Here is a 25,400-nt window from a genome sequence, read left to right as displayed (position 1 = left end):
ATTATTATTATTTATTTTATATGAATATTATTTAATACAATTATTAAAATATTACTACGATTTTAGTACATGTTTTTATAATCATATTACTTATAAATTACTAAATTTTTATTATTTCTAATATAATGTATGCTTTATTTTAAAGTTAAAAATAACAGAAATTGACATACAAAACTTAAATTAGAACAGCCTGTTTTTTTTCACCACATAAACTAATAAAATATAAATTAAAAAAGTCTGAAAACATATATTAATGGCTTAAAGGTTACACTTACCTAACATGAAGTACGGCATAAAATGCAATATATAAGTCATTTGAAGCCATGTAATGGATTTGTACATTAAAATCTGCTGCATCTGATACACATAAGAACCAGTGATGTTGACATCTATAATATAGCAAGAACTTTTCAGGTTGCATGAACCAGAAATGCTGTTTACACTGTAGAAGGAGAAGAAATCGTGCATCTAAACCTATTTGCTTCTTGTCTGTTACATCAAGAATGATTAAATATGCCAGATCTGAAAACAGTCATGTAACATCAGGCTATTTTTTTTCTCTCTCTCTCTTCTCATTCACTTATCAAATGGTTGCAAAATAATTACTCCTTTTATGTTTCATGAAAGAAAGAAAAATGAGAGCAACAAGAGGGAGAGATAATAGCCTAATAGCATTTTTGTGTGTAGAGCTGCACAATTTAGTAAATAAATATATAAATATTGCACTTGAACATATATAAGGAGAGCCTACAAGTTAAGGTATAAACAGCTGCAACTTCATTTTTTTTGTTATACATTAATAAATATTAAATGCACATATCAAAATTGTTCACTGAAGTGTTATATGAAAATATTAAATACATATATATACATGTATCATGTTTATATACAGTGTTGCTTGATTAGTTTGTCTGAATTTCTGTTAAAAATCATTTAAATTACCATCATGAATGAAGTAGCATTTAAACGAAAAGCTGTAGTCTCGCGCCCTCTCGCGTTCCACAACACAAACGCGCAAGAGTTGCTGCGCGTGCGGATGACGTAGTTCACATGCGCCGCTGTTTATGTGAGTTGAATTCATTGAAACTCGTAATATTATTGTGATAAGATTTGTTTAGTGTACCGCGACACGTTGAAGGTTTACGTAAATTAAACAGATGGACATAAATTGAGCGACCAATCTGTGTTCGAGTTTGATTCTGAGGTATGATGGTGACATAAATGCTACACTGCTAGATAAAACATTTAGATGATTTATGTGCTTTAAAAGACTTTATTTTACAGGCTGCTTATAATGAGGATAAATGAAGATACATTACTGGAGGGGGAGAAGGTCGTATTAGTGCCTTACAATGCAGATCATGTTCCCAGGTATTAATAAGTGGATCGAGTATATCATTGTGTGGTCTCATTTCGTTTTAACCAAATCTAACACCCGTTTTCAGATATCATCAATGGATGTGCTCTCCTGAACTGCAGAAGCTGACTGCATCAGAGCCCCTGACACTGGAGCAGGAATATGACATGCAAAGAAGCTGGAGAGAAGATGATGACAGTGAGTTTCCACCTTCCACACGAACATTTGTCCATGTTAGTGTCCTGTTGACCTTCAGTCACATGGTTGAAATCATCTTTGATCTGTTTCTGTGTTCAGTTTTATGATTTTTCTCCCTCAGAGTGCACCTTCATCATCTTGGACAAACAAAAATGGGCAGATCCGAGTATACCGGAGCAAGAGTGCATGGTGGGAGATGTAAACATTTTCCTCACAGACCCCAGTGATGCTTCCCTGGCTGAACTGGAGATCATGATTGCAGGTTATAGAGGTTGCAGTGAGATTTAGTTAATTCACATTGGCTTGAGTTATGTCAGTAACATCAGATAATTGTTTTAGTGCCCTGCTACAGAGGAAAGGGACTTGGGAAAGAAGTGACACGCATGATGATGTGCTACGGTAGGACAAAGCTGATGATTAAAGATCATCTGTTATTAGTAGTGACTACTCCCAGTATGTAGTGTTTGTGTTTTGGAATTTGCCTCAACAGGTGTCCATAAACTTGGAGTTCAAAAGTTTGAAGTTAAGATAGGTTTGGATAACAAAATCAGCATCGCCATGTTCAAGAATTTCCACTTCAGAGAGGTGAGAATGAGCATGGTGACTTTCAGAAATAGTTTTAGTCCCATAATGACACACACTATCAAAAGTTTAGAATTATTACGATTTTAATAATATTATGTTAATATGATTACATTTTAGAGTGTTTTATATTTAAAATAAAATGTAATTTATTCCTGTTACATGATCATTCAGAAATCATCATAAGATGATTTGATGCTCAAGAAACATTTCTTATCATAAGTGTTCTCATCAATGTAAAAGTTTTATGTGACACTAAAGACTGAAGTAACTTACATTTTTAAATTACACTTATAAATCTATTAAGATAGCAAACTGTTTTTACTCTATTTTTTTTTTTACTTTTTTTTGCTGTCTCTGCAGCTGTCCATCAGTGAAGTCTTTCGGGAGGTCACTCTCGGGGTCACCATGAACGAGGCTTTACAGAAGCATGTTTTTGGAAACATGGATTTCATGCTGCAGAGGGAGTATGGGAAGGCGCGGGACATCCGACAGGCACCGTTCACACAGTTATCTCTGTGATAATAGTTTGTAGGAGACTAAATGTAAAGAGAACAGCATTGCAGTGCATCTCAATATGAAATATTAATCACTCACTGTCACAGAAAGCTGAGATAGTAGTAGTATTTTTTGTCAGTCTCATGTGACAAAATATTTCTGAATTTTTCTAATTCAGAATTAAATGTGATGACTCAACCCACATTCAGTACTGTGTTGTTAGAAATATTATTGTCGTATTGTGATTTTAACCTCTTAAGGCATGGAAACTGCTATAAACAAACTCCAATTTAGACCTTTTAATCTGCTTATTATTTGCATACTGCATGTTTTAAAGAAATAATTTATGTGAGGAAAACAGATATTAATTATATTTGTTGCTTATATCATTGTAAATCTTTGTGAAAACACTCAAGATACCAAAAACAGTTAGTCTTTTATGTATTTGTGTTGTAGGACATTTATGGTATTTCTCATCCTTGCAACAATAACAACAAAAATATATAGTCTTAAACACATTTGTTGTGCATTGATGCTAACAATAAAAAAATAATTGTTTTATGATCTCAATTGTATGTTTCATTATTAAGGAATTCCAAAATGATTCTAATGTCCTGGCAAGCTAACAATATAAAAGCTTTCCAAGTTTTAGGTGTGAACATGCCGGAGCAAATACTGAGAGCAGTTATTGCAGAAACTTATAATCAGCTTCCTTTAAGGCTCAGTTTTGCTTTTACCAACTCTAGCACGGAGACAGCAAACATGAGCTAATCTAAATCGATCAAATCTTTTATTATAAGATGTTGTGAAACATTATTACATAAGACTCCAAAGGTCACAAATGTTATTATTCATCAACTGTTTCTTGAAGTCCGTTTTCCTTTCCCGATTTGGCAGTTTAAACACATACAAGCAGGATTTCCATTCACAAACTGGTCCATTGTTATCACATGGATTTTTATTTTTTTTAAAAGATGCAGTAAGGGAAGAAACAATTCCATAGGAATTTCTGCGTACAGGTCTGTGACTTGGTCCCAGTGCGTCTCCTGAGAGGCTCAAATCAGTATCATAATCAGACACAGTTTAATGTTCAGAGATCAGATATTTTCTGAATGACCTGCTGCACGACATCCAGACCCTGAGCCCACCTCACCGTCTCCTCAAAGTGCACGTTGACTGGAACACAGAACGCCTCCTTCCTCAGATCAGTCAACTGACAAACTGCTATTACACTTGCTACTCCCACAATTAGCAGGAGAAGGAGTTTTAGGAGCAGAGAGAAGAACAGGGAGCAGATGTACCGCTTGGCTTTGGGCACACACTCGGATGCTGTCTTTTTACCTAAAGTGAAGTGTAGAACTTAAATTCAAAACATCAACACTGAAACACGCTGTACATATTACATGTACAGCAAATATAACATATGGTATAAAACAGATCAACCTGACATATACAACAGTTCAAAGGTTTGGGGTCAGTATGATTAAAAAAATAAATAAAAATTAGTACTTTTGTTCAAAAAGGATGCATTAAATTGATCAAAAGTGCCAGTAAAGACATGTTATCATTATACCAAAAAAAAATCTATTTCAAATAGGTGCTCTTCTTTTTTTTTTTTTTTTTTTACTTCTATTCATCAAATAATTCTGAAAAGATCACCATTTCCGCAAAAATATTAATACTGATAATAAGAAATGTTCTTGAGCACTAAATAATATTTACATTTTTCTGCAGGATCAAGTGACATTAATATTGGAGTAATGTCTTTTGAAAATTCAGCTTTGCCGTCTTAGAAATAAATTAAGTTTTAAAGTGCATTAAATTAGAAAACCGTTATTTTAAATTGTAATAATATTTCACAATATTACTGAAGTTTTGAACATCCTTAGTAAGCATAAGTGACATCTTTCAAAAACATTTTTTTTTTAAATCTTAAAATCCAAACTTTGGAACGGTACTGTAGATCAGAATACTTTTAACATTTTATATTTTATTTTATGGTGTAATGAATTAGGTGCGAGTTCAGGTAAGATAAAACCGTACCTTGATTTTGAGCAGCTTTCTTTTTCTTCTCTTTCTTCTTTTTCTGTTGTTCTTGTGCCGCAGAAGTAGCCATCTGAGCTTGATACTCCTTTCTCTTCCTCTCTTTCTCTTCTGCTTTTTTCTTTTTTTGTGCTTCCTTTTCCCTGGCCTCCTTTTCCCTCTGCTTGGCTTCTTTTTTCTTTTCTAGTTCTGTAACGGATTAAAACATATTCTAAAATTAATACATAAAATTAATTTTTTACAATTTAAAAAAAACTGAATTCAAATCAAAGAGCCATTATGATGTAATCTGGAATAAATATTTAGATACTATGTCTAGGTCACTCATATAAAATTCAGGCAAAAAAAGAGCCAAACTAAACTAAAAATTAAGGGGAAAAGACCACAAGCTGTAGAAGTTGTGTGCTTCCTACCTCTCGCTTTCAACAATCGACATTCTTGTTCCTTTTCTGCTTCTTCCTGCAGTAGCTTCATGTGCTGGAGAACCTGTACATAGACCATTTTTTAAAAAATAATTTTTTTTTATTATTTCAAAACTTGGGAGAATGCGGCTAATTTATACAGTACAAAACTGCTCTTTGACACTTATACTTCAGACCACTCAACTCACCCTGGATGCGCACTGTTTGCACTGCTTCTCATCCAAGCAATCGCCTGCAGCCTTGGCCAATGCTGGCTCCAGTGGGTTATCCTTCAGATCCAGCCATTTCAGACTCTACAACAAACAAATGCCCTCAATTACCGACTGCTACTGATAACAGAGCAAACACCATGGGCTAATATTAGAGGATGTTTGCAGGCGTGAGATCCTAAACCCACCTTGAGTTGTGAAAAGCCAACGGGAAGCTTTTTTAATTTGTTATTGTATAAATCCAAGTGCTGGAGACTACTGAGTTGCCCAATTTCATCTGGTAAGCAGACAAGCTGGTTCTTGCTCAGATCAATTTTGATGAGGTGAGTCAAGCTGCAGAATTCAGGCTGGTGAAGTAACAAACACATTAAAGAAAGTACAGTAAATTATAGCAAATCTGATTTGTTTCAGAATCGGGTTTATATATATATATATATAAATCTGATTTGTTTCAGAATCGGGTTTATATATATATATATATATATATATATACACAGTTATAACTTACATTCAGAACCGTTAGATTATTACAGGAGAGATCCAAAACCGTTGCCTTTGGAAATGCTGCCTGCACAGAAATGTATTTATTTATTTTCAATTTTTTCTCACATTTTGGCTAAAGGATAGGCTAAATGAAAAGATAATTGTAAAGTGAACAAAACCCTTACAAAAATATACTGCAGAAATTCCTGAAGGAATGCTGCAGGATTTTTTTATTTTTTTTGCAAGGGATATGCCGCCACACTTACCAAATCCTTGACTGGCACTTCTGTAAGATTACTGAGACTTAAATCAAGCTCGTTGCCATCGATTTTGTCTTTAATGTTTTCAACTTTGCCTTTAATCATGTTGATGTGCTGCTCCTCACTGGACACTGAATAAAAATTCACATGATCAGGAACCAAAGCCACCAACGCATTAACATGAAAACAAGTTCTGACAGCAAACAGATGATTTGGACGAAGTAAGAATTCAATTCAAGTTTATTTGTATAGCGCTTTTTACAAAACAAATCGTTACAAAGCAACTTTACAGAAAATTATGTTTCTACAATATTTAGTAGTAGGCTAGTAGTTTGTGCACATAGAATGTTTTCATTGATAAAGTTTGACTTCAAAAAGCAGCGTTCTGATTATTATGTCGAATTGTAATGAATGAAAGTTCTTACCTTGTTACAAAAGGTAAAAAATAGTCCAGACCCACTGCAGAGGAGTAAATTAGTAACGTTAGTTGAATGCAGTGACTTCACTGATTTCGCACAGCAATGGATGATAATCCACGTCACTGCTCGCGCGTGCCAGGACAAAGCGACTACAAAGCAAGCCTGCAACCATTAGCCGAAAAAGCGTAGCGGCTAAAGCTAACGCTTCCGGTCTGGCACTACTACGTTGGAAAGGACACCAGAGGCCGTTTTTTTAATGGATGTCAATGGAGGAGAGGCTTCACAACGCTGAATAAACAACTTTTTAGAGGAAACAGCAAATCATTTAATGAATCGACATCCTATATGCTAATCTTCAACATGTTTTACACTAAACAATACTTTTGGGTTGAACTATTTTTTAAGTTTACTACGAAAAAAATGCCGTTTTATAAGAGAAGTCACTGACTTTGCGACAGGTGAGATTCAGTTTACGGCACTTCTCATTCATTCCCATGGTATCCGTAAACGGCGATTGATGTCGCACAAAGTTATTAAGGGACATGTGATCCAAGTTAGCCGTTACGCTTTCTCCAACAGTAATACAGAGCCTCTCATCTCCTTTATAAGACACTCTCTGGCCAGGAGGCGCAGCGTGTCTCGTGTCTGGATGAGCGCCATCTAGCATCTGGAGGCCTGAGTCATGATTTATTTCTTAATAGTGTTAAATTATGCCAGTTTATGAGCCACTAGGAAATGTACCAGTGCGCATGAATGTTAACTGTAACAGTCTGTGCTAATTTTCCTCAGGTAAAAATCAAATAATAAAAGTAAATATTCAGGGGTCACTATCTTGGTATTGAGTGATATCATAATAACTAGCTTATGTAGCCACATCCACTGTGCAGTTTATATGAATGCACTCCATTATAGAGGTGTATGATGTTAAAAATGGATTAGATTTGTGTCAGAGTTTTTTTTTCCACAATATTCTTCAATGATGTTGTAAAGCACGCTTTATTTCACAAAATATTAAGTAATACTGTAAGGCATGTAGGGCTACAGGAGCAGGCCCAGTTCTTGACAGCTATAAATTAATTTGCAACTTTATCAAAGTGTTGCTGATACAGTATATGCACACTTACTGTGCAAAAGTCTTAGCCCTTTAGTATTTTCACCATAAAAGGCTTTAAGCCAGTTATTTTTTATCTTTTTTTCAGAGATCTGATCTCACCATTATCGAGTCTGTCTGGAATTGCATGAAGAATAAATTAATTAATTAATAAAAAATATATACTATAAATTGTCAAATTTAATCCATATGAACTGAAACTCCATATGAAATGTGGCAACGTCTCTACTTGAAGAAGAAAAAAAGTCCAATGGTTTGCATCAATGGATCACAGTTTGTTTCTTACATTCAATTCAACAGCATTAACATCATGTATACATGCAACACTTATGTTCTTGCTCAATCCATGTAATAAATGCACATTATTGAATGAGCTGAGTTTTCAAGAAAATTAATTAAACTGCTCAAGTAATTTCAGTGCTAGCTTATAATAAACAGTAATGTAGATATGTATTAAACTCCCCATAATTCCCATTCTTATAGCATCCGTGTACTTTATTCTGTCATATGTTTGGCCCTCATAACTCTGGAGCAAGACAGATATGTCCACGAACTTCCATTCTCCTTCTGTTAATATGCTTTCTCAAGCAATCTGTGTTGCCTTTGATGAATTGGAGTAAAGAACCAACTTTATTTCTATATCTGTTTTACATAAAGGAAAGCAGCTCGGTACAGTGTGACACTAAACGAGTGCAGGGATTTTTGAATGCACTAAAACTGTAAGCAAACAGATGGCCTTTGTTTAATGTTTAAGCACCGTAAGAGAATGCACAATTACGGTGCTTATTTACTTAAAACTGTAAGAGAATGCACAATTTGCTGGTATCAATTTCAGCCATTTATTGATTATCTGGCAACATTAAAATAATTATCAGCTTGTCGTATTGGCCAGGTTTTTAAGTTTGGGTATCAAAAGGAAATTGTGCATATGCTGACTCACTCACTCACTGCCTGTGATTATGTAACAGTGCAAGATGAAATGGAATCTAAAATTAGCAATAATAAGGGAGAACATCATTCCCCTGAGCACCATATAGCATTTTCATAGGATAATGAATTATTCCTCACAGATGTAACATTCTGCTGTTATTGATATGTTGGTAGAGGCAATCTTTACTGGCTTTGCCATCCAAAAAACAAACAAACAAACAAAAAATTATACATAGATATATATATATATATTCTGGTAAAACACTACAGTATTTTTTAATCAAATTCTCAATTAATTTTATTATTATTATTATTATTATTGATTAAAATACAGTATATGTTCTTCACAGTGATCTGTCACATTTTCTTCACGTAAGCCCAGTTTCTACATATTTTAGCTTATCATATACCTACCTGTAAAATTCATATATTCATCCAATACCACCTGTACAATTATGTTGGTTATTAATAAGTAACAATGTTTAGTATTTTACTAAGTTATCTGGTGGATTATATAATTCAACGAAATATACAGACTATCACAATATTTATTTACTGTAAATATCTGGCAACTACACTTGAACAGTACATTTAAAGGAAAAAGAGAGTAAAATTTAGTTAAAAAGAGAGATTTAAAAAAATGTTTTTACAATGCTCCAAACAGATCTTGTTTTTAAGAAAAAGTTTATTGTGTTTTTGACATTTTGTAATCTTCATTCTACAAAAGTGAATTGATGCAGCCCATTCCTCATGTAGGTTTAACTTCGAGTCACTCCTCCTGGTGCAGAAAGAACAAAAGCAATACAGATAACAAAGCTGGAGAAAACCCCTTGAATTTATCCATGCTCTATGCAGTTTTCTCTCTGCAGGTACATGTGACATTCTGCTGTAAAACATTCAATGCATGGCTAAGTTTATCTGTACTGCCTGCAGACAACTACGTGCTATTATGCGGCTGTATTGCTTGTCTTGTGACACTCAGTACCTGTTGCTTACACAGTGTGCTCAGTGTGGAAGGGCTACACATATAGTGCAAATGTAAAGTTGGAGGATGTCTATTTTCTGACTGCAACTACCATGCGCTTACCACATGCACCGCATATCTGCTCTCAAGGGAAAATCTACTAGTGCACATGTAATGTATACAATCCCATTTGGAGAAATTTCACACCATTCATATACTACAGTAAACAACACATTGAACAGACTATTACAACAATAACCAGAGCTAAGCTAACATAAAATAAAATAAACATTTTCCACACAAAGGAAAAGCTTTGTTGGTTCTCAAAGTACAATAGACATTTTAAGAGAGTTATAATCACTATTTGATTGTACTGTGAATTCTTTTTTTTATTAAGATAGTCCAGACAAGTGCTAATGAATCAGAAAACTGGCTCAGATGAATGAATTGTAGAATTGATCATAAAGGGATAGCTCACCCCAAAATCTCCAATGATTTTCATTTACTCACCTTCATATCGTCGTTCCAAACCTGTATGACCTTTTTTCGTCTGTAGAACACCATGTAAGTCAATGGGGTCAAATGTAATTTTAGGAAAATTCTAAGTAATTTTTGAGTGAACTATCCCTTTTAGGGATTGAAAAGAGAACACAGAGATCAGTAGATTTTTGTAAAGTAAAATAGCCACTAACGTACCAGTGGTAAAAACAAAGTGCAAGTTTAAACACTATGAATTGGTTTGGCAGAACTGTGGAGAAACTGAAAGTTAGTGATTGTTTTTCAAGTTAGTGGCACAATTTTTAAAGTCTTTCCTTCATTTTCAATGTATGATGACAACTGGTGCTAAGTAAACACTTTCGGTTAAGGATCCCTATAGGAAAGTGCAACACTTTTCAAAAGGAATACATAACAACAATAATTTTTTAAAAGAACTTGTATACCAAAATGCCTGGCATAGCGATCCATATCGGTCCAACAACACACTTCTGAAGAGCTACTTCAGCTTTGCTTCAAGTCTTGGGTACAAATCGACTAACTGTAACATATGCTAAATTGTACCTTAGACATGAAATAAATGAACACTTTTTTTTTAAACAACACACAAAAAGTAGCTTTCTGAAATGTAACATACCATCAACAGTAGGAATCTGAGTTACGACCCACAGGTGGATGTTTCAGGCAAGTTTTCCCAGACATTTCCATCTCCTATGAAAATGTTCGAAAATGCTTGGTAGTAAGCAGTTCAGTAGCATCTCCGTGGCCAGATGCGTAATGCAAGTTAGGCAGCTCAGTAGCTTTGTGTCTTTGTAGCATGCAAGGCTGTACGTAGAGCTCAAAGTGAGCTGCAGCAAACTGACAAGGGCAGAAACATGAGCAAATATGTGTTATTGCTCTAAAGTTAATATCGTGAAGGATTGATTGTTCTGATGTCAGTTCTGAAAATTCATCTCACTCTTTTCCATCGTATTTGTATATCTTTGTATCTTGAGTATTGTGGGCAGATTTCCAATAGTACATGTTGATCTGCTGATCTGATGTTGATTCAGATCAGCAGGATTTGATTATTAACTTTAAAAAACATAGTTGCACAGCCTTGACACGAAGTTTGACTGCTCTCTAAGAGATAAACACTGAAATGCTGCTTGGATTAGAGGTTTGAGTCTTCATCGTGGCCTTGTTTTCCAGCCTTTCAGCAGGAGAGCTTGCTTGAGTCATTCCTTCATTTGTACGCATGAGGGGGTGGAGCGTTGGTGTAAACGTGGTGCTTTACACAAGTGCCAACACCAAAAGAGCACTAAAAACATGACATCTATCACAATGGAGAAGAGAAACCACACAGTCAGTTCTCCCTGGTTTGCATTTCGGATTTTATCCATGAGTAATTGGTGTGGGCATAAGTTTGGGTGGAGGTGGCATGAAGAAAGAGGCAGATATTCCTCTCAGGATTGGAGTAGGTCTATGAATGTATGGACTGAGGATTTCATACAGCTAGGGGTCCACGATGACATTTGTTCTTGGGGTTTGCCGTGTCATTGGTGACCCCTTGCTCCTCAAGGTTGATGTTGGTGGCGGACGCATGGTGAGTCAAAGGGTCCCGTCCATGACGACAGACGTCGAGGTATAACAGACCTAACAGAAAGGACGGATGAGTCCATGTGAGAAGGCATAAAGAAGAGAATGTAAGAAGGTATGAAAGTATGGCAAAATAATGATGGGAATGTGGAAACGTGACTCAGAAAAAAATGAAATAATGAAGAAACCTCGCTGGACCTTTTCCCCCAAATTGGACCATCTCTTGGAGATCAACGTTAAAACACCTTTCTTCAGGAACAGAATGTTTCTGCTTCAAACTTTATGTTTGTAGGTTGGCCAAAATGTCCATCATGCAAACCGAGATACTTTTATCCATTGTTCTCCAAGATTTCTGTGAACTCAACTATCCCGCATTGAATATTCACCATGCATCTAAAGCAAATGATGAAAAGGCTCTTTTAACCCACAGAGGTCAAAAGGCAGATCCATAAAGAATCTCACTGATGATAACAGTGAATGACAAAAGACTGAAACGCCTTTGTGAATCCATGACCTCTGTGCATTTAACTTGCTCCGTACCTATTCCTCAATGTGAACAGGACACGAGTCCTCATCTGTCCATTCCACAGACATCCAGGAAGATAGAGAGAAAGAGAGATGGGAAATGATGGCAGGAAAAACAGAGACAGAAAAAAGAGAGAACACAGCACATTTACAGCACATCAAGAGAATCAACCAACCATCCACAGAAAATGAAAGTCGGATTGAAAGAGAGGAGAAGCTTGGTGCTCAGAGATAATGACAGAAGATGATAGGGGCCTTTTGAAGAAAAATACTGCACTTTCACTGGAAACTTTTATCTTTAATGATTGGGATGTTCAGTTTTAAAGTGTCAATTCAAATAGGTGATTTTCATTTCTACCCTAAAAGCAAGACTTGAATGTGATTTTACTTATAGTGACCACAAACAGGAGATGGAAACTTAAGTAGCACTTCAAAATGTATGGATGCCATTTCATAAAATTTCAAACCACATGGCATACTTTTCAAGCACAACATATCACAAAAATTCAGGGTTTCTGAACTGACTTTCAAGGAATCCCCCCAAGGGTCCACAAACATTCAGTGAAAAATATAAGTAAATCTATATTATGTTATATTATAAATAAGTTTAAATCAGAATTTTACCATTAATTTGCAAGACATGAGATTAATCACAATTATTTTATTCTATTGAAAATATTATTTACAATGCAAACAGGTCCATATACACAACAATTTGTACATTTTATAAAGGGAGTCCCTTGAATGGGGATCATCATATCTAAGTCCTGTGATAGCAAAATTTTTACACTTTTATGTGTCCAAATACTTTTTGGGGCCGATAGTATATTTTGGACTGCGTAGTAATCATGATGAATATAATATTATGATGATGATGAATCATATTTTACTATCATGTGAAAAGCTTAATTTTTGTCCTTCCAGAGAGAATGCTTTCTCTGGATGACAGTAACCAAGAGTTGGGGATATGCAGAATATGCTGGCAAAAGAGAGAAGATAAGCTGAAAAATGAAGGGATGAATGTAGAAATGAAGGGAGATGCAAAGCTACTTTGAGCTGGCAGACACTGAACATGAACTTAGCTATTAGTAAGACCCAGAGAGATAGAAACAAGTCATACATGATATTAACTCACACATACACATGAACACACACAGAACAGTAGGGTTAAAGGGGATAGCCACTGTACCAAATTAACGTTTCACAAAGTTACAGCAGGGTAAAAGGTTGTGCATGAGCAGTGAAAGCCAATAGTGTTTTAGAGCCAGTTGCTGTTTTAAATGGGACACCTTGAAACCACCTCACCCAATCCCTTACAATCAGAAAGTCCATGTTCGAGAGGTTGCCACTCACCAGCGAATCGGCCGTCAGGAGGCTGCTCATTGTCCAGGCCTGTCATACAGTGGCTGTCAGATTGCCCCTGATTGTTATTGTCAAACTCTGGACAAGGCACCTCGCTCCTCCTGCGCCCACCTGCAAGCGAGGTCAGAGGTCAAACAAGAGCAGCCGAGGCAGGGCAGAGCAGCCGAGTGGAGCACAGCAGTGAGGGGTCAGAGCGATGGGGTGCAGGATGCTACTCGGCAGCCATTTAGTAATGACTGCGGTTGATGGATGCACACATACTCGGGTGAGAGCGAGCAGATGCAATCGCCATGTGCACGAAAAAATACACTTGACAAACACTTTGACATTCATTTCCTCACATTAGTAAGCATACAATACATTAAATAAGAAATGGTCTATGCAAAATATCAATTAGTTACAACAAATAAAGCAAAACTGGAATCCTTTTTACAGCTTTTTCATCAAACTATCTTTTTAATTAACAATTAGTTGCTCAAAAATAATAAAGCATTAGTGCACACTTGTTATATAAAATAATAAGTGCACAGCCTAGACATGAAGATTAAAAATCAAACTACATTCGTGATATTTATATTTGTAGTGAGAGACCTTTGGCTCACCTGCAAACACAAGTTACATCAAGTAGTGTGTAGGCAGATTTAAAAGCTCTTATAGATGAAGTACCACCTACATTCTGTGTTTTCTCTTTAATCTAGTTTACAGTGTCGTGATAAGTACTGCTAATAGCTAAGTTTTCAATTACCATGTTCTTTGGTGGGAGATGCACAATCCTCCTCAGTCACATCATTTCCCTACGAAAGAAAACACAGAGATGAGCAAATAATGAATAAAAAAATAAATAGCTGGGTTTAAGATGTTTGGCTGTTTGAATGTTTCACCTCTGAATCCTGTTCTTCAAGAATAGCAGCCACAAAGTTATGCCCTCTTGCCTCATTGGGGACTTCCTGTGGACACATGTAAATATGGTCTCTATAAATGTGTGTAAATATGGACACAATATATAATTGCACGAACAGCTCTTGGCATAGATTTATAAATGTTTGTGCAATGGTGACAGTAGAAAGTTTTGGTTAAAGTGTTCTGATAACTTTAGACCAATTATTGTTGACCAATCTGTTTTTCTTTTTTTAATTATCATTTATATTTTAAATACCATTTATATATATACCATTTAATAGAGATTGCATTTACAAAGAGCAATTTCTAGCCAATAAAATACAGGCAAGGCAAATATATTTATAAAGCAAGTAAATTTTGGGACAAAATGTTTTACATAAAGGGGATGAAAAAAAATCATAAAATAGGAATAAGAAATAGTTTAGCCTAACTATTATGTCTTAATTGTGTTTTTTGTTCTGATGTGACTTTTTTTATTTGCAACTATTTTCAAAATTGAAATACATGTTCTCAAATGTAGAGGTTTTCAGCTCTAGAAAAGACTGAAACATTCACTCAACAAACATAAACTGAACATCCTCTACAGTCGGTTGAGCAACTGGTTTTTCAATTTTGAAACAAAAATAAAAAATACAAATAGTCACAATCAGAAAAAAAGTACACAATAAAGACAAAATAACAACTCTAGAAAAAGACTGCTCTAGAAAAAGACACTCACTCTACAAACATAAATACAATTTTGTTTTCAGGTGGTAAAAACTATAATATCAACATCAACTAAAGCATAACAAGCCAAATTAATGATGTTTCTAGGCCATCTAACTGCCTTACCTCACCCTCATGTTGGGAAGGCGCTCGACTCTCTGCTGGGGTCTCTGTGGCCTCCTCTCCCTCAGCACCAGCCATGTAGGATCCAGACATTGAGGAGAGTGTGTCAGTGCTGATCTGAGAGTGCTGACTATGAGAAGACGCCATTGACATCACAGACTGGGCCAGGCTGCTGCTTACTGGGTCTAAACAGCACAGGAAGTGAACAGGAAGACAAACAAATGTAAATGAGTGAGCTCTAGTGTGTGTTTCAGTAAATTAGATTTAGCTGTCATGCTGTACCCTCTGGGGAGGTGATTGTGGAGGAGAGAGGGGTCCCGTTGCAAGAGGACTGGTCTATGGCCCCGGAGGATGACAGGGTGATGTTGTCACTTTCAGGAGTCACTCCAGACTGGACAGTGTATAATATATACACAAATGAAAATATTATTACAATTTTGTGCGTTCATAATAAGAAGAAACTTTCTTGGACATCAAATCAACATATAAGATTGATTTGTGAAGGATTTGTGAACTTTGCCATCACAGGAATAAATGACATTTTAAAATATATTAAAATAGAAAATGTTTATTTTAAGGGTGTACTCACACTGCCAGTTTGAACCGTGCCCGAGTGCGTTTGACCACCAAAGCGCGGTTCGTTTGACTAGTGTGAGTGCTCCGAATCGTGCCCGGGCGCGGCTCGATTGGCCGGCCCTGGCCCGCTTGGAAGAGGTGGGCCAGGGCACGGTTCAGTTGGACTCGGGCGCGGTTCGCATGCAGTGTGAGCGCTAACCGTGCCAGAGCACGGAAAAGGACGCTTTGCATCACGGTTTTGCGACGCTCCAAAACCAACATGGCAGGGAAAGGGTCGCTTTGGTCTACGGCAGAGGTGCAAAACGCATAAAAACTAAAAACTGCAAAGTCCTTGCTGCACTTCAGCTGGTACCTTGCAAACATCCTCATACGAGCAGCACGATTACGTGAAAATTTTCGCGCCACTAAGGCGACACATCTGTTTAACAACAGGCTGTGGAACAAACAACACAAAATTATCCACAAAGAAAACAGAGCAATGCACTCCATTGTGTTCAGAGAGCGCCGCTCTTCCTGTTTATCCCGAAACCGTCGCACCATAATGACGTAAGCGTGCTCCGGCACGAATGCTGAAACCCTATATGTGAGTGCAGGCCAGAGGGGAGTGGGGAGGGGGGACAATCGTACTCGGGCCCGGTTCATGGCAACCGTGCCTAGTGTGAGTACACTATTAATCACAGTATTAGCATTTTATTGTATTTATGGCTTTTAAAAACATTAAAAACCTCTTACCGTATTTTCCAGACTATAAGTCGCACTTTTTTTCATAGTTTGGCTGGTCCTGCGACTTATAGTCAGGTGCGACTTGTTTATCACAATTAATTAAACATGAACCAAGAGAAATGAACTAAGAGAAATGAACCAAGAGAAAACATTACCATCTACAGCCACGAGAGGGCGCTCTATGCTGCTCAGTGCTCCTGTAGTCTACACTGAAGACATAGAGCGCCATCTTGTGGTTGTAAACGGTAATGTTTTCTCTTGGTTCATAAATAAATGCGACTTACAGTCCAGTGCGACTTATATATGTTTTTTTTTCCTCATCGTGACGTATTTTTGGACTAATGCCACTTATACTCAGGTGCGACTTATAATCCGAAAAATACGGTACTTACCTCTAAAATTTTGAAAGGACAAATGCAAATACACGAAAAGTGTATAAAATACTATTTATAAAAAATGTATAAATACTATACCTCTTGCTGTTCTACATGCAGCTTTCTCCTGCACGTTTGCACTTCAGATTCGCTGCATGACTTCTCATCCTCCTCCTCAGGCAGCACTGAAGAACTCTGGGAGAGGGATCTAGAGAGTTCCCAGGATACACGATTAGCAACGACTCATTTATCTGCCGGCTTCCTAAGCCCATAATTTAACCTTTAAAAAAGCTGTAAATTGACAGGAAAGTTTAATAACACCCAGCAAATGTTCTATAGACATTAAATGAGTGTTTTTTTTTTTTTACAGTAACACTGATAATACTACACCATTCAATCCTTGAGTTAGGGTTCACTCACTTAGAGCCACTCTTCTTGTGTTTCACATTCTGACTGGAGTTGACAGAGTGTTCTAGCGGAGAGAGGGAGCGCGTGGGCGTGTGGTGGCTATCACTGCCATATGTGGGCACAGATCCAGAAACATGGCCCCTGGTGAGGCCCTGAAGTGGAGGAGCAGATGGCGACGGGTTCAGGGGCCCATTCAAAGCCTCCAACAGGGACACGGCTTCATAGCCTGGTGGGATGTGCTCTGATGCCTGTAGTAAACAAACATGTGGCTGTGAACGACAGTACAGTTTAGAAGCATAACAACATTTTCACGTATGAATAGACGGTGAGTACAGATCATTTTATGTTTTTGCATTAAATTGTTAACCTAACTTAACTTAGTGTCCGAATACTTAAACCATTAACCCTAATGTATCATGTTTAATATGCAAAGTCCATCTAAATTATCAACATGTTCAAAACTTTGCTGAAACAAATGTCGTGTAACTGTGTTATCAAAGCAACTTAAGTTTATCATTGAAACTGAATCATGTTGGTTGAATATCAAACGTGATGCATCAGGCTTTTGAGGGACGTTTATTTGTATATTTCTCAATCATCTAGTGTCATCTCAATTGTATTTTTTTTCACCCACAATAAAACTACAGAGCTTTGATCATAATAATTAAAATTGTAAATATCACCTTACTAAGACATATTATTGAGAGATATAGAGGGACAACTGATATGTATTTGCATTTTATGTAACTAGTCTTCTGTTATAAAGATGTCACTGATTTACATTACAGTCGTTACTTTCATCAAATTGCATATTTCTGCTTAGTGTGCGCCTCTTAATACGTGTTTTCTCTCTCTCATCAAGTATAACTTTTTTTTTAATTTTGACTTAAGGTTCAACAAAACAGTTTCATTTTTTTTTTAATCTGATTTTCTGACTATTATTTCATATGTCAGGCTTTACAGGGTTAAAGTTAATGCTCCTAACAAAGTTGTATGTACTCATCACAGCCAACCGTACTCACATTTGAACATCTAGGAAAGTATTTATATTGGACCCCTGATGAGCTATTTTCATTTTTTAACATTGACATTTGGGTCTCAGAAAAGCTTCTTTAAATGTACGAGTACATTTTATTTAGCTTTAAATAGAATAAAGCTCTGTATGAACATTTGGAAACAAGCATGTGTGTTACCGAGTGCTCCTCTGAATCTGACGTCTGTGAGGTGATGACGGGGTTGAATCCAGTAGGTGTGTGTGGGCTCAGTTTTTTCCTCATCGCTCGAATTTGAAGGAGGGCACGAAATGCTATAGGAATTAATTAAAGGATCAATTTTAAATAAGTCAAATATTTTATCTGAAACTAATCAAAAAACAGCATTAACTACTGTCGGTATGTCCTATGTTTGATTTATATATGAAATACCCATTACAACATTCATGTATGATACACTATAAACACAAATATAGTCTAGGCTAGTCTTTATAAATCTAATAATCTCAATCATAGAGTCTTGTTGAATGCGTTCAGTACAGGTGTTGGTCCTTACGAAGTCGACAGATGGGGCAACAGTTGGCCTGGTAACGCAGTGTGTCTGCGCAGGCGTTGCACAGGCACAGGTGTCTGCACGGCAGGATAAGTGTGTCCCGCACGTCCGATAAACACACCACACATTCAGCACTGTTGTCACTAATCTCATCTTCAGCCACCTGTAAATGTGAGCATGTTAGTTTGTATATTTTTATTATATGAAAGAAAGCTTAAAAGATGTTTCCCTTCTAAATTGATATGGAGAGAGTAGTAACAACTATATCACAGGGAGGAATAAAGTTGATCTATCCTTGAATCTGATTCTTTTTGTGAATGTAGATGATGACTTACCTTTGATTCTTGACTGTTGTATTTGTTCTCTATACCGTAGATCTCCTGTAGAAGGTAACTGACACCATCCACCTAAGATAAAATCAAGCTATGCTTAAAAGGTTTATTTTTTATATTACAAAAGCCATTCAATATGAGTTGTATTTCTAGCTATGAGTTTTTTACATAAATAATAAGAGGGCCCTTACCACTTGTTTCTGTTTCAGAGGTTTTACACAGTAACTTCCATCCATATGCTATGAGAAAAACATAGCAACATAATATAATCAATAATTGTCACAGGGAAATTTATTTTTGTTAGTGTTAGTGTAGGGCAATAATATGATTTTATATGACTGAATCAATCTGATTACATTAGCTTACAAAAACAAAGATCATTTTAGTGTTAGATTAGGTAGAAATAGTACTACCTCGCTTTTTTTTCTCATTTAGTCTAGACCTTATTTGTATACTTATTTGGATCATTGTGTAAATGGAAACATTTGCAAAGCCTTTATTTTATAAATATGCAATTCTGTTTAAAAGTTTGGGGTCAGTATTATGTACAAATATATATTTGTAATACTTTTATTCGGCAAGAACACATTAAATTGATCAAAAGTGACAGTAAATACTTTCACATTGTTATAAAAAAATATTTATCTTTCAAATAAATGTTGTTATTCATCAAAAAGTGTGTCATGGTTTCCATGAAAATATTAAGCAGCACAACTGATTCCGACATTAATAATAAGAATAAATTCTTGAAAGTTTCTTGGGCATCAAATCAGCATATTAGAATGATTTGTGAAGGATCATGTGACGCTGAAGATTTATGAGTAATTTAATTAAGAGTAATGGCTGCTGAAAAAACGCTTTGGCATCACGGGAATAAACTTATAATTTAAAAGATATTAAAACAGAAAACATACAAATTATAAATTACAAATAAAATATAAAGTTATAAATTAAAATTATAAATTATAAAAATATCATTTTACAATATTGCTTTCCAAAAAAACCTTTTTTAAAATCTTACCAACCCCAAACTTTTGAATGTTAAAATACAAAACATTAATTTTTTTAGACAAAAAAGCATACCTTTTCAAAGGTTGCAAGTAGTACATGGGAGTGTCCCAAGTGTTCTGCACAACAACAAAAACACGGACGAATATATTTATATATTTTTGTTTTTCCTATATATTATAATATATCCTATTACATTAAACTCACCATCTCCCTCATCCACTACTGCTTGTACCACCATGGGGTAGATGTCTTTATCCATGTCAAACAAAAGCTGTGTAGCAATAAACCACATTAGTAGGTTAAACCAAACTGCTCTAAGGACATGCATTCACTCTGACCTATTTTAACCTGCATAACCTGAAAAAAAACACATAGATACAAAAGGTCACAGCTAGCAGATGTGTTACCTCCTCATCTGCCCACTCTGATAAGTTGACGTAATGAGAGGGCAGACAGAACTGTTGGCAGACGCCGCGTTTGAAATGCACCGTCTCTGACTGCAGAGAGCTGTCCTGGGGCAAGTATCTAACAACAACACACAGAGCAGAGCAATGTAACCCAAACTTTGATGTTATTTCCCAATTTGCTGCTCTTTGGTCAATCGGTTGATTCAGTTTTATTAATAAATAATCACAAAAAGAATACTCAAAGTGTGTGTTTAAGTGCTTTACTTACATTGGCACACCATTGTGAAACTCTTCAATGGCTTGGTAGTATATAGTGATGGCAACTTGTGTGTCAGCATCAAAGGTAAACTCAATATTATAGCAGCTGTGGCTTTTCCCAACGTCCTGTCCAGGCAGCTTCATGTCTTCACTGCATCTGCAGTCAAAATTAAACCATATTTAAACATATTTAATAAATGTATCATCCGTTTTGTTCACAAATGACTATAAAAAAGTGTTCCTGTAGCTCAATTGGTTGAGCACTGCGCTAACAAGCGCAAGGTTGGGGGTTCGATTCCCTGGGGAACACATGATATGTAAAAATTGATAGCCTGAATGCACTGTAAGGTCGCTTTGGATAAAAGCGTCTGCTAAATGCATAAATTTAATTTAATTTAATTTAATTTAAAAAGAGTATAAATATAAATATCTGAATATTTCTAATAATTTTTTTTTTTTATTATTGTATTTGTCCCATGTCTTTTCATCTCAATACTACTGCACACCTAAAACAAATGGGTAAAAAAAATTACCTTTAGTTGAAATATGCATTAAAGTTTGCTTTTTTTTTTTGTCGTCTGTTAAAAAAATTATGGCTCCCCTATTAAAAAAACTGTATTTGCTGGTTAGATATGTTTTGAAGCATGGCAGCTGGCTTAAGATAGTTTACGCTGATCCTTAGTTTGTCATGAGATGGTTTTAAGCTGGTTATGAGCTGGTCCTGAGCAGGAGCTAGTTGTTTAGGACCAGCTTAAAACCAGCTCAAACCAGCTGCCATGCTTCAAAAAATACCTAACCAGCATATGCTGTTTTTTTTTTCAACAGGGTCATCCCACACTACACAGATTTTCATCTAATCAGATGCTCTATAAAATTATATACAAAATACAAGAAGCAACCAACAAGCAAGTTAAAATTTGTGGTTTGTGGCTGTAAAAGTAACTAAAGTCTGCTAGCTATTTAAAAAAGGAAGAATTTCTTCATCATGTTCAACCCAAATGTGCTGTTTTAACAAGTACATGTACAAATACAGGAACTCACATGATTTCTTTTAGAGATCTGTCATGGTGCAATAAAGATATTTGTGAGGAAAATCTCACCTGACTAGTCGCAGAGTGTCTTTACGGATGTTGATGAGACTGCGGAGGGTCTTGACCGGCTCATTAGGAGGGGGAGCATTGTACGGGAACTACAAATCACAAGGGTCAGGATTCAGAATAAAGTTATCGATTAGCACTTTGTCCTGTTTTATCAGCTCACATATCTAATCACATATCATCTCTTAAAAACCTGAAAAATTATCTGGAAACAAAGCCACATTACAATGAAGGTGATGTACACTGATCTCTGAACAAGCTGCTGTGCTCATTCATGCATGTGTGTGTGTTTGCCCTGGAAAAGTGCAATGCACAGGCATGCCCACGTGCCAGAGAGGAATCAAGAGTGTGTTCGCTTGTGGGTCAACACTGGGTGAGTAAATCACCACCCATCCCCCTCCCTGGAGTTCAGACTGACATCTCTGTTTTACTTGCGGTAAGCCATCGCTTAAACCCACAGCATCACGAGCCTGTCTGCTGAGAGACAGGCCTAGCAGCCAATGCATACAGTGTAATTAAAAGACTCACCACATACAGAAATACATGTATGATTTCATAAAAGCACACAAACACTGCACACATACAAAGCACAGCTATAAGAACAGCTATACAGTTACATGTGACATTTGGTCACGTATAATCCAAATGTGAATTATGAAAGCTTCCACCAACATACAGTAATTCACATTAAACTAACCTAAATAATATCCAGTTAAAGTAACAGTTTTAACAAAATTATGAGTAAAATATATATTTTAAAGACTTTTAAAAAACATTAAAAAAAATCACCTTTAAATATAAATAATTATATGTATATTGCAAAGGTATGAGTTGTGACTATGATATGAAGGCTTATTATTTAACAAGAAGATATGTTTCAATAAATATTTTAACAAATGCCTTTAAAGATGTTAATAATGTAAAATACAAATGATATATAATAATATAAAAATATTTTTAAATAACTATTATTTTAATATCTGTGATTTAAATGTAAGGAAATAAAATGAGGCATATTGTTGTGGATAATTTCTGGAAATGAGATCACACAAGGTAAAGTCAATGAACAGATCAAAATCAGTGGATTCATGAACTCCTATTAAAAATCAGTTAAAATAGCTGTGTCTAATCTATGGTATAAGGAAATAGAAAGCAATCTTACCACTACTGGTCTGTTGCCTAGGAAGTTGAGGTCAGTATTTTCACCAAAGAGGTAGCCTTCAGGATGACTTGAATCAAACTTCTCTCCTCCCATTATAAAATGGCTAGCAAAATAACTCCCTGCATTACAACGAACAAAACAATTGTTACAGATATTGAACAATCCTAAATTTATTTGTCACACACACCTATAAATGCACATCTAGTCACATGAGGAGTGTTCCACAGACATGATTTTAATTTTGCACATCAGCTTGATTGTAAATGTGCTGAACCCAAAAAAGATTTTATTCAAAATATGCTTTATGCTTACATTATGTGGTAAAAACAATTGAACTGGTTTTAATTTCACTATTTCAACTGAATTACACCAAGTCATTTTAATGTCAGATCAGGTAGAAATAGCACACATTTAAAATGTTAGTGATAAACATACTACTAAATTGTGTAGAAAAAAATATATATATAGATGTAATAACATCCATTCCTCCAAAGTGATGTCTGGGCGCAAGATAAATAAAAAGGTTTTGAAATAAAAATGAAGACAGATCTAGCAGACTGGAGAACCAATAGATTAAATAAAGACCAGCTCAAGGGCAGACAGAGGATAGCAGCCGTCATGGGAAGACAAGGGTAGATAGATGAACAAGCTTGAAACTGGAGCAGGAGGTAGCAAGAATCAGGCACAAGTCCCAAGCTGCACATATCTGGTTACTTGTGGTTAACACACTGACATTCATCTTCTCATCTACACGTCTTCTAAAATTTCTAAAGATTTGTAAAACAATCATTATAAAACTAACACGATGAGTGCTGCATTTTCTAAAAATACAGGAAAATACTCTATCTAAATTAGCAGAATCCATGTAAACCACATGGTCACGATAAATTCCTATTACATACAGTGGACACTCTTATTTTAGGTCAGTTTAATGCTGAGTACATAATCATCCGAGACATTTACTCTAATTAAAGTGTATTTCGTTAGACAGTAGACACTGCACCACTGGAATAATGGGCCCCATATCAATATCAAGAAAGCATCTATGGGCCTACTGTGCCTCTCAGAGACAGACTTGCTGATCAACAAACCATGGGTGGTGGCTCAGGCCCTCTGGAGTTCAAATATACAGAAGGACCTTCTCAATTTCAATTATAAGAAGGGGCAAGAAAAATACTTAACTAAATTGTACAATACAATTTTATTGTACACATTTTTTTCTGATAATTAAAAAATACATTACAATGCAGTATACATTCAGAACATAGGCCTACAAATATATTGGATTTGTCAATTATTTCTTTGAATATATTTTTGTTAATATAATATAAAAGGAACAAGAACATAATTTGTATAATATAATATAATATAATATAATATAATATAATATAATATAATATAATATAATATAATGTTTTACCGGATTTGGGTGGGTATCTGTAAACAGAACTGGATGGTATATCGACCTCCTCCACTCCTGCATTCTGACGGCTTGTCAAAGCTCCCATTTCCAATAGCTAAAAAAATAAATAACACTGAATGATTGCAATCCTACTGCTGCTGTTGCGTCTTCTTTACTCCGATCATCTCCTTCTTCACGCAAAAGTAATTTTTTTGCTCTGCGCTTTAATATTTTTGGCCATGAACAGGATTAGTCGATGCTCTTAATGCCCTGTAAGCTCCACACAGAGTCCCTCGATGTTTTGTCTGCAGACACAAGCTGCTTTTTGCTTCCTGCAGACTGTAGCCCTATTATAAGACAGTCTCTGCCTCAGTGGTCGGCATCCTTGGATAAGGTGCAAGGCGGAGTGAGGTGCTCTCTATATGACACAGTTTCTCGGTATGTTTATCATCATCATCCCTGTACCCTCTGTTCTCCGAGCGCTTGGGCGATGGGATGCAGATGCGTCTCAGTAGTGATGTAGAAATAGAATAAGAGGATAGAACTGCAGTGGGTCTACGAATGGGCGGGGCTTAGGGGTCCGGATGTTTCGTCTAATTAATATATAATAGAGAAATGCTCTTTCACTGTATATAATGAACCACATTTTACTAAATATAATTTAGTGAACATTCCTGTTAATATTCATCATTTATCATTACATCACATCCACCCACTTTCTTTCAGAAATTTTCTGCAAGCTGTTAACAGTGTTATTATGGTAAAGCAGGCTTTTGCGGTGACAATTCCACATGTTACGTGTTACTTTTCTTTGCGCTGATGAGGATAAACCAATCACAGACGTTTGCGGTTAGACGATAAGGATTTAAAAAATATTTTATAGAGATTTCTTTGACGGATTTTCATTTATATCTCATGTACCAATCATTCTAATTAATACA

The 25,400-nt window shown here is 35.9% G+C and overlaps 3 protein-coding genes across 7 annotated transcripts; 1 reads left to right on the top strand and 2 right to left on the bottom strand.

Moving 5' to 3' along the window:
• Positions 1-1,005: 1,005 nt before the first annotated feature.
• On the top strand, positions 1,006-2,801 carry LOC113069511 (N-acetyltransferase 9-like). Of its 3 annotated transcripts, XM_026242640.1 has the most exons (8): positions 1,029-1,066; positions 1,158-1,204; positions 1,285-1,371; positions 1,446-1,555; positions 1,677-1,817; positions 1,895-1,954; positions 2,046-2,140; positions 2,501-2,659. In XM_026242640.1, the coding sequence occupies exons 3-8, from the start codon at positions 1,295-1,297 to the stop codon at positions 2,657-2,659; spliced, it is 642 nt and encodes a 213-aa protein (XP_026098425.1). In that variant the 5' UTR covers positions 1,029-1,066; positions 1,158-1,204; positions 1,285-1,294. The 3 variants fall into 3 exon arrangements, with proteins under 3 accessions (XP_026098423.1, XP_026098425.1, XP_026098424.1); XM_026242638.1 differs by lacking the exon at positions 1,158-1,204 and having other exon boundaries at positions 1,006-1,066; positions 2,501-2,801; XM_026242639.1 differs by having other exon boundaries at positions 1,065-1,204.
• Positions 2,802-3,082: 281 nt separating this feature from the next.
• On the bottom strand, positions 3,083-7,039 carry LOC113069510 (leucine-rich repeat-containing protein 59-like). The gene is made up of 8 exons (XM_026242637.1): positions 6,478-7,039; positions 6,059-6,183; positions 5,818-5,877; positions 5,498-5,656; positions 5,289-5,393; positions 5,092-5,164; positions 4,679-4,867; positions 3,083-3,976 (listed from the first exon to the last, which is right to left on the bottom strand). The coding sequence occupies exons 2-8, from the start codon at positions 6,155-6,157 to the stop codon at positions 3,726-3,728; spliced, it is 936 nt and encodes a 311-aa protein (XP_026098422.1). The 5' UTR covers positions 6,158-6,183; positions 6,478-7,039; the 3' UTR covers positions 3,083-3,725.
• A 2,194-nt stretch (positions 7,040-9,233) lies between these two features.
• Positions 9,234-25,016, bottom strand: LOC113069509 (E3 ubiquitin ligase RNF157-like). 3 transcript variants are annotated; one of them, XM_026242636.1, is made up of 20 exons: positions 24,478-25,015; positions 23,058-23,176; positions 21,899-21,987; positions 20,809-20,955; positions 20,541-20,658; positions 20,338-20,404; positions 20,206-20,249; positions 19,314-19,361; positions 19,126-19,197; positions 18,794-18,953; positions 18,439-18,551; positions 17,258-17,493; positions 16,937-17,045; positions 15,447-15,555; positions 15,168-15,349; positions 14,318-14,383; positions 14,182-14,230; positions 13,428-13,547; positions 12,090-12,124; positions 11,560-11,606 (listed from the first exon to the last, which is right to left on the bottom strand). In XM_026242636.1, exons 1-19 carry the CDS (start codon positions 24,563-24,565, stop codon positions 12,090-12,092), a joined length of 1,971 nt encoding a protein of 656 aa, XP_026098421.1. In that variant the 5' UTR covers positions 24,566-25,015; the 3' UTR covers positions 11,560-11,606. The 3 variants fall into 3 exon arrangements, 2 of the variants coding, with proteins under 2 accessions (XP_026098420.1, XP_026098421.1); XM_026242635.1 differs by lacking the exon at positions 12,090-12,124 and having other exon boundaries at positions 9,234-11,606; positions 24,478-25,016; XR_003279740.1 differs by lacking the exons at positions 11,560-11,606; positions 12,090-12,124; positions 13,428-13,547 and having other exon boundaries at positions 14,193-14,230; positions 15,173-15,349.
• Positions 25,017-25,400: the final 384 nt, after the last annotated feature.

Source organism: Carassius auratus, unplaced genomic scaffold (assembly GCF_003368295.1).
Source record: "Carassius auratus strain Wakin unplaced genomic scaffold, ASM336829v1 scaf_tig00001679, whole genome shotgun sequence".
Taxonomy (NCBI): domain Eukaryota; kingdom Metazoa; phylum Chordata; class Actinopteri; order Cypriniformes; family Cyprinidae; genus Carassius; species Carassius auratus.
This window is presented reverse-complemented; position numbering and strand designations above follow the sequence as displayed.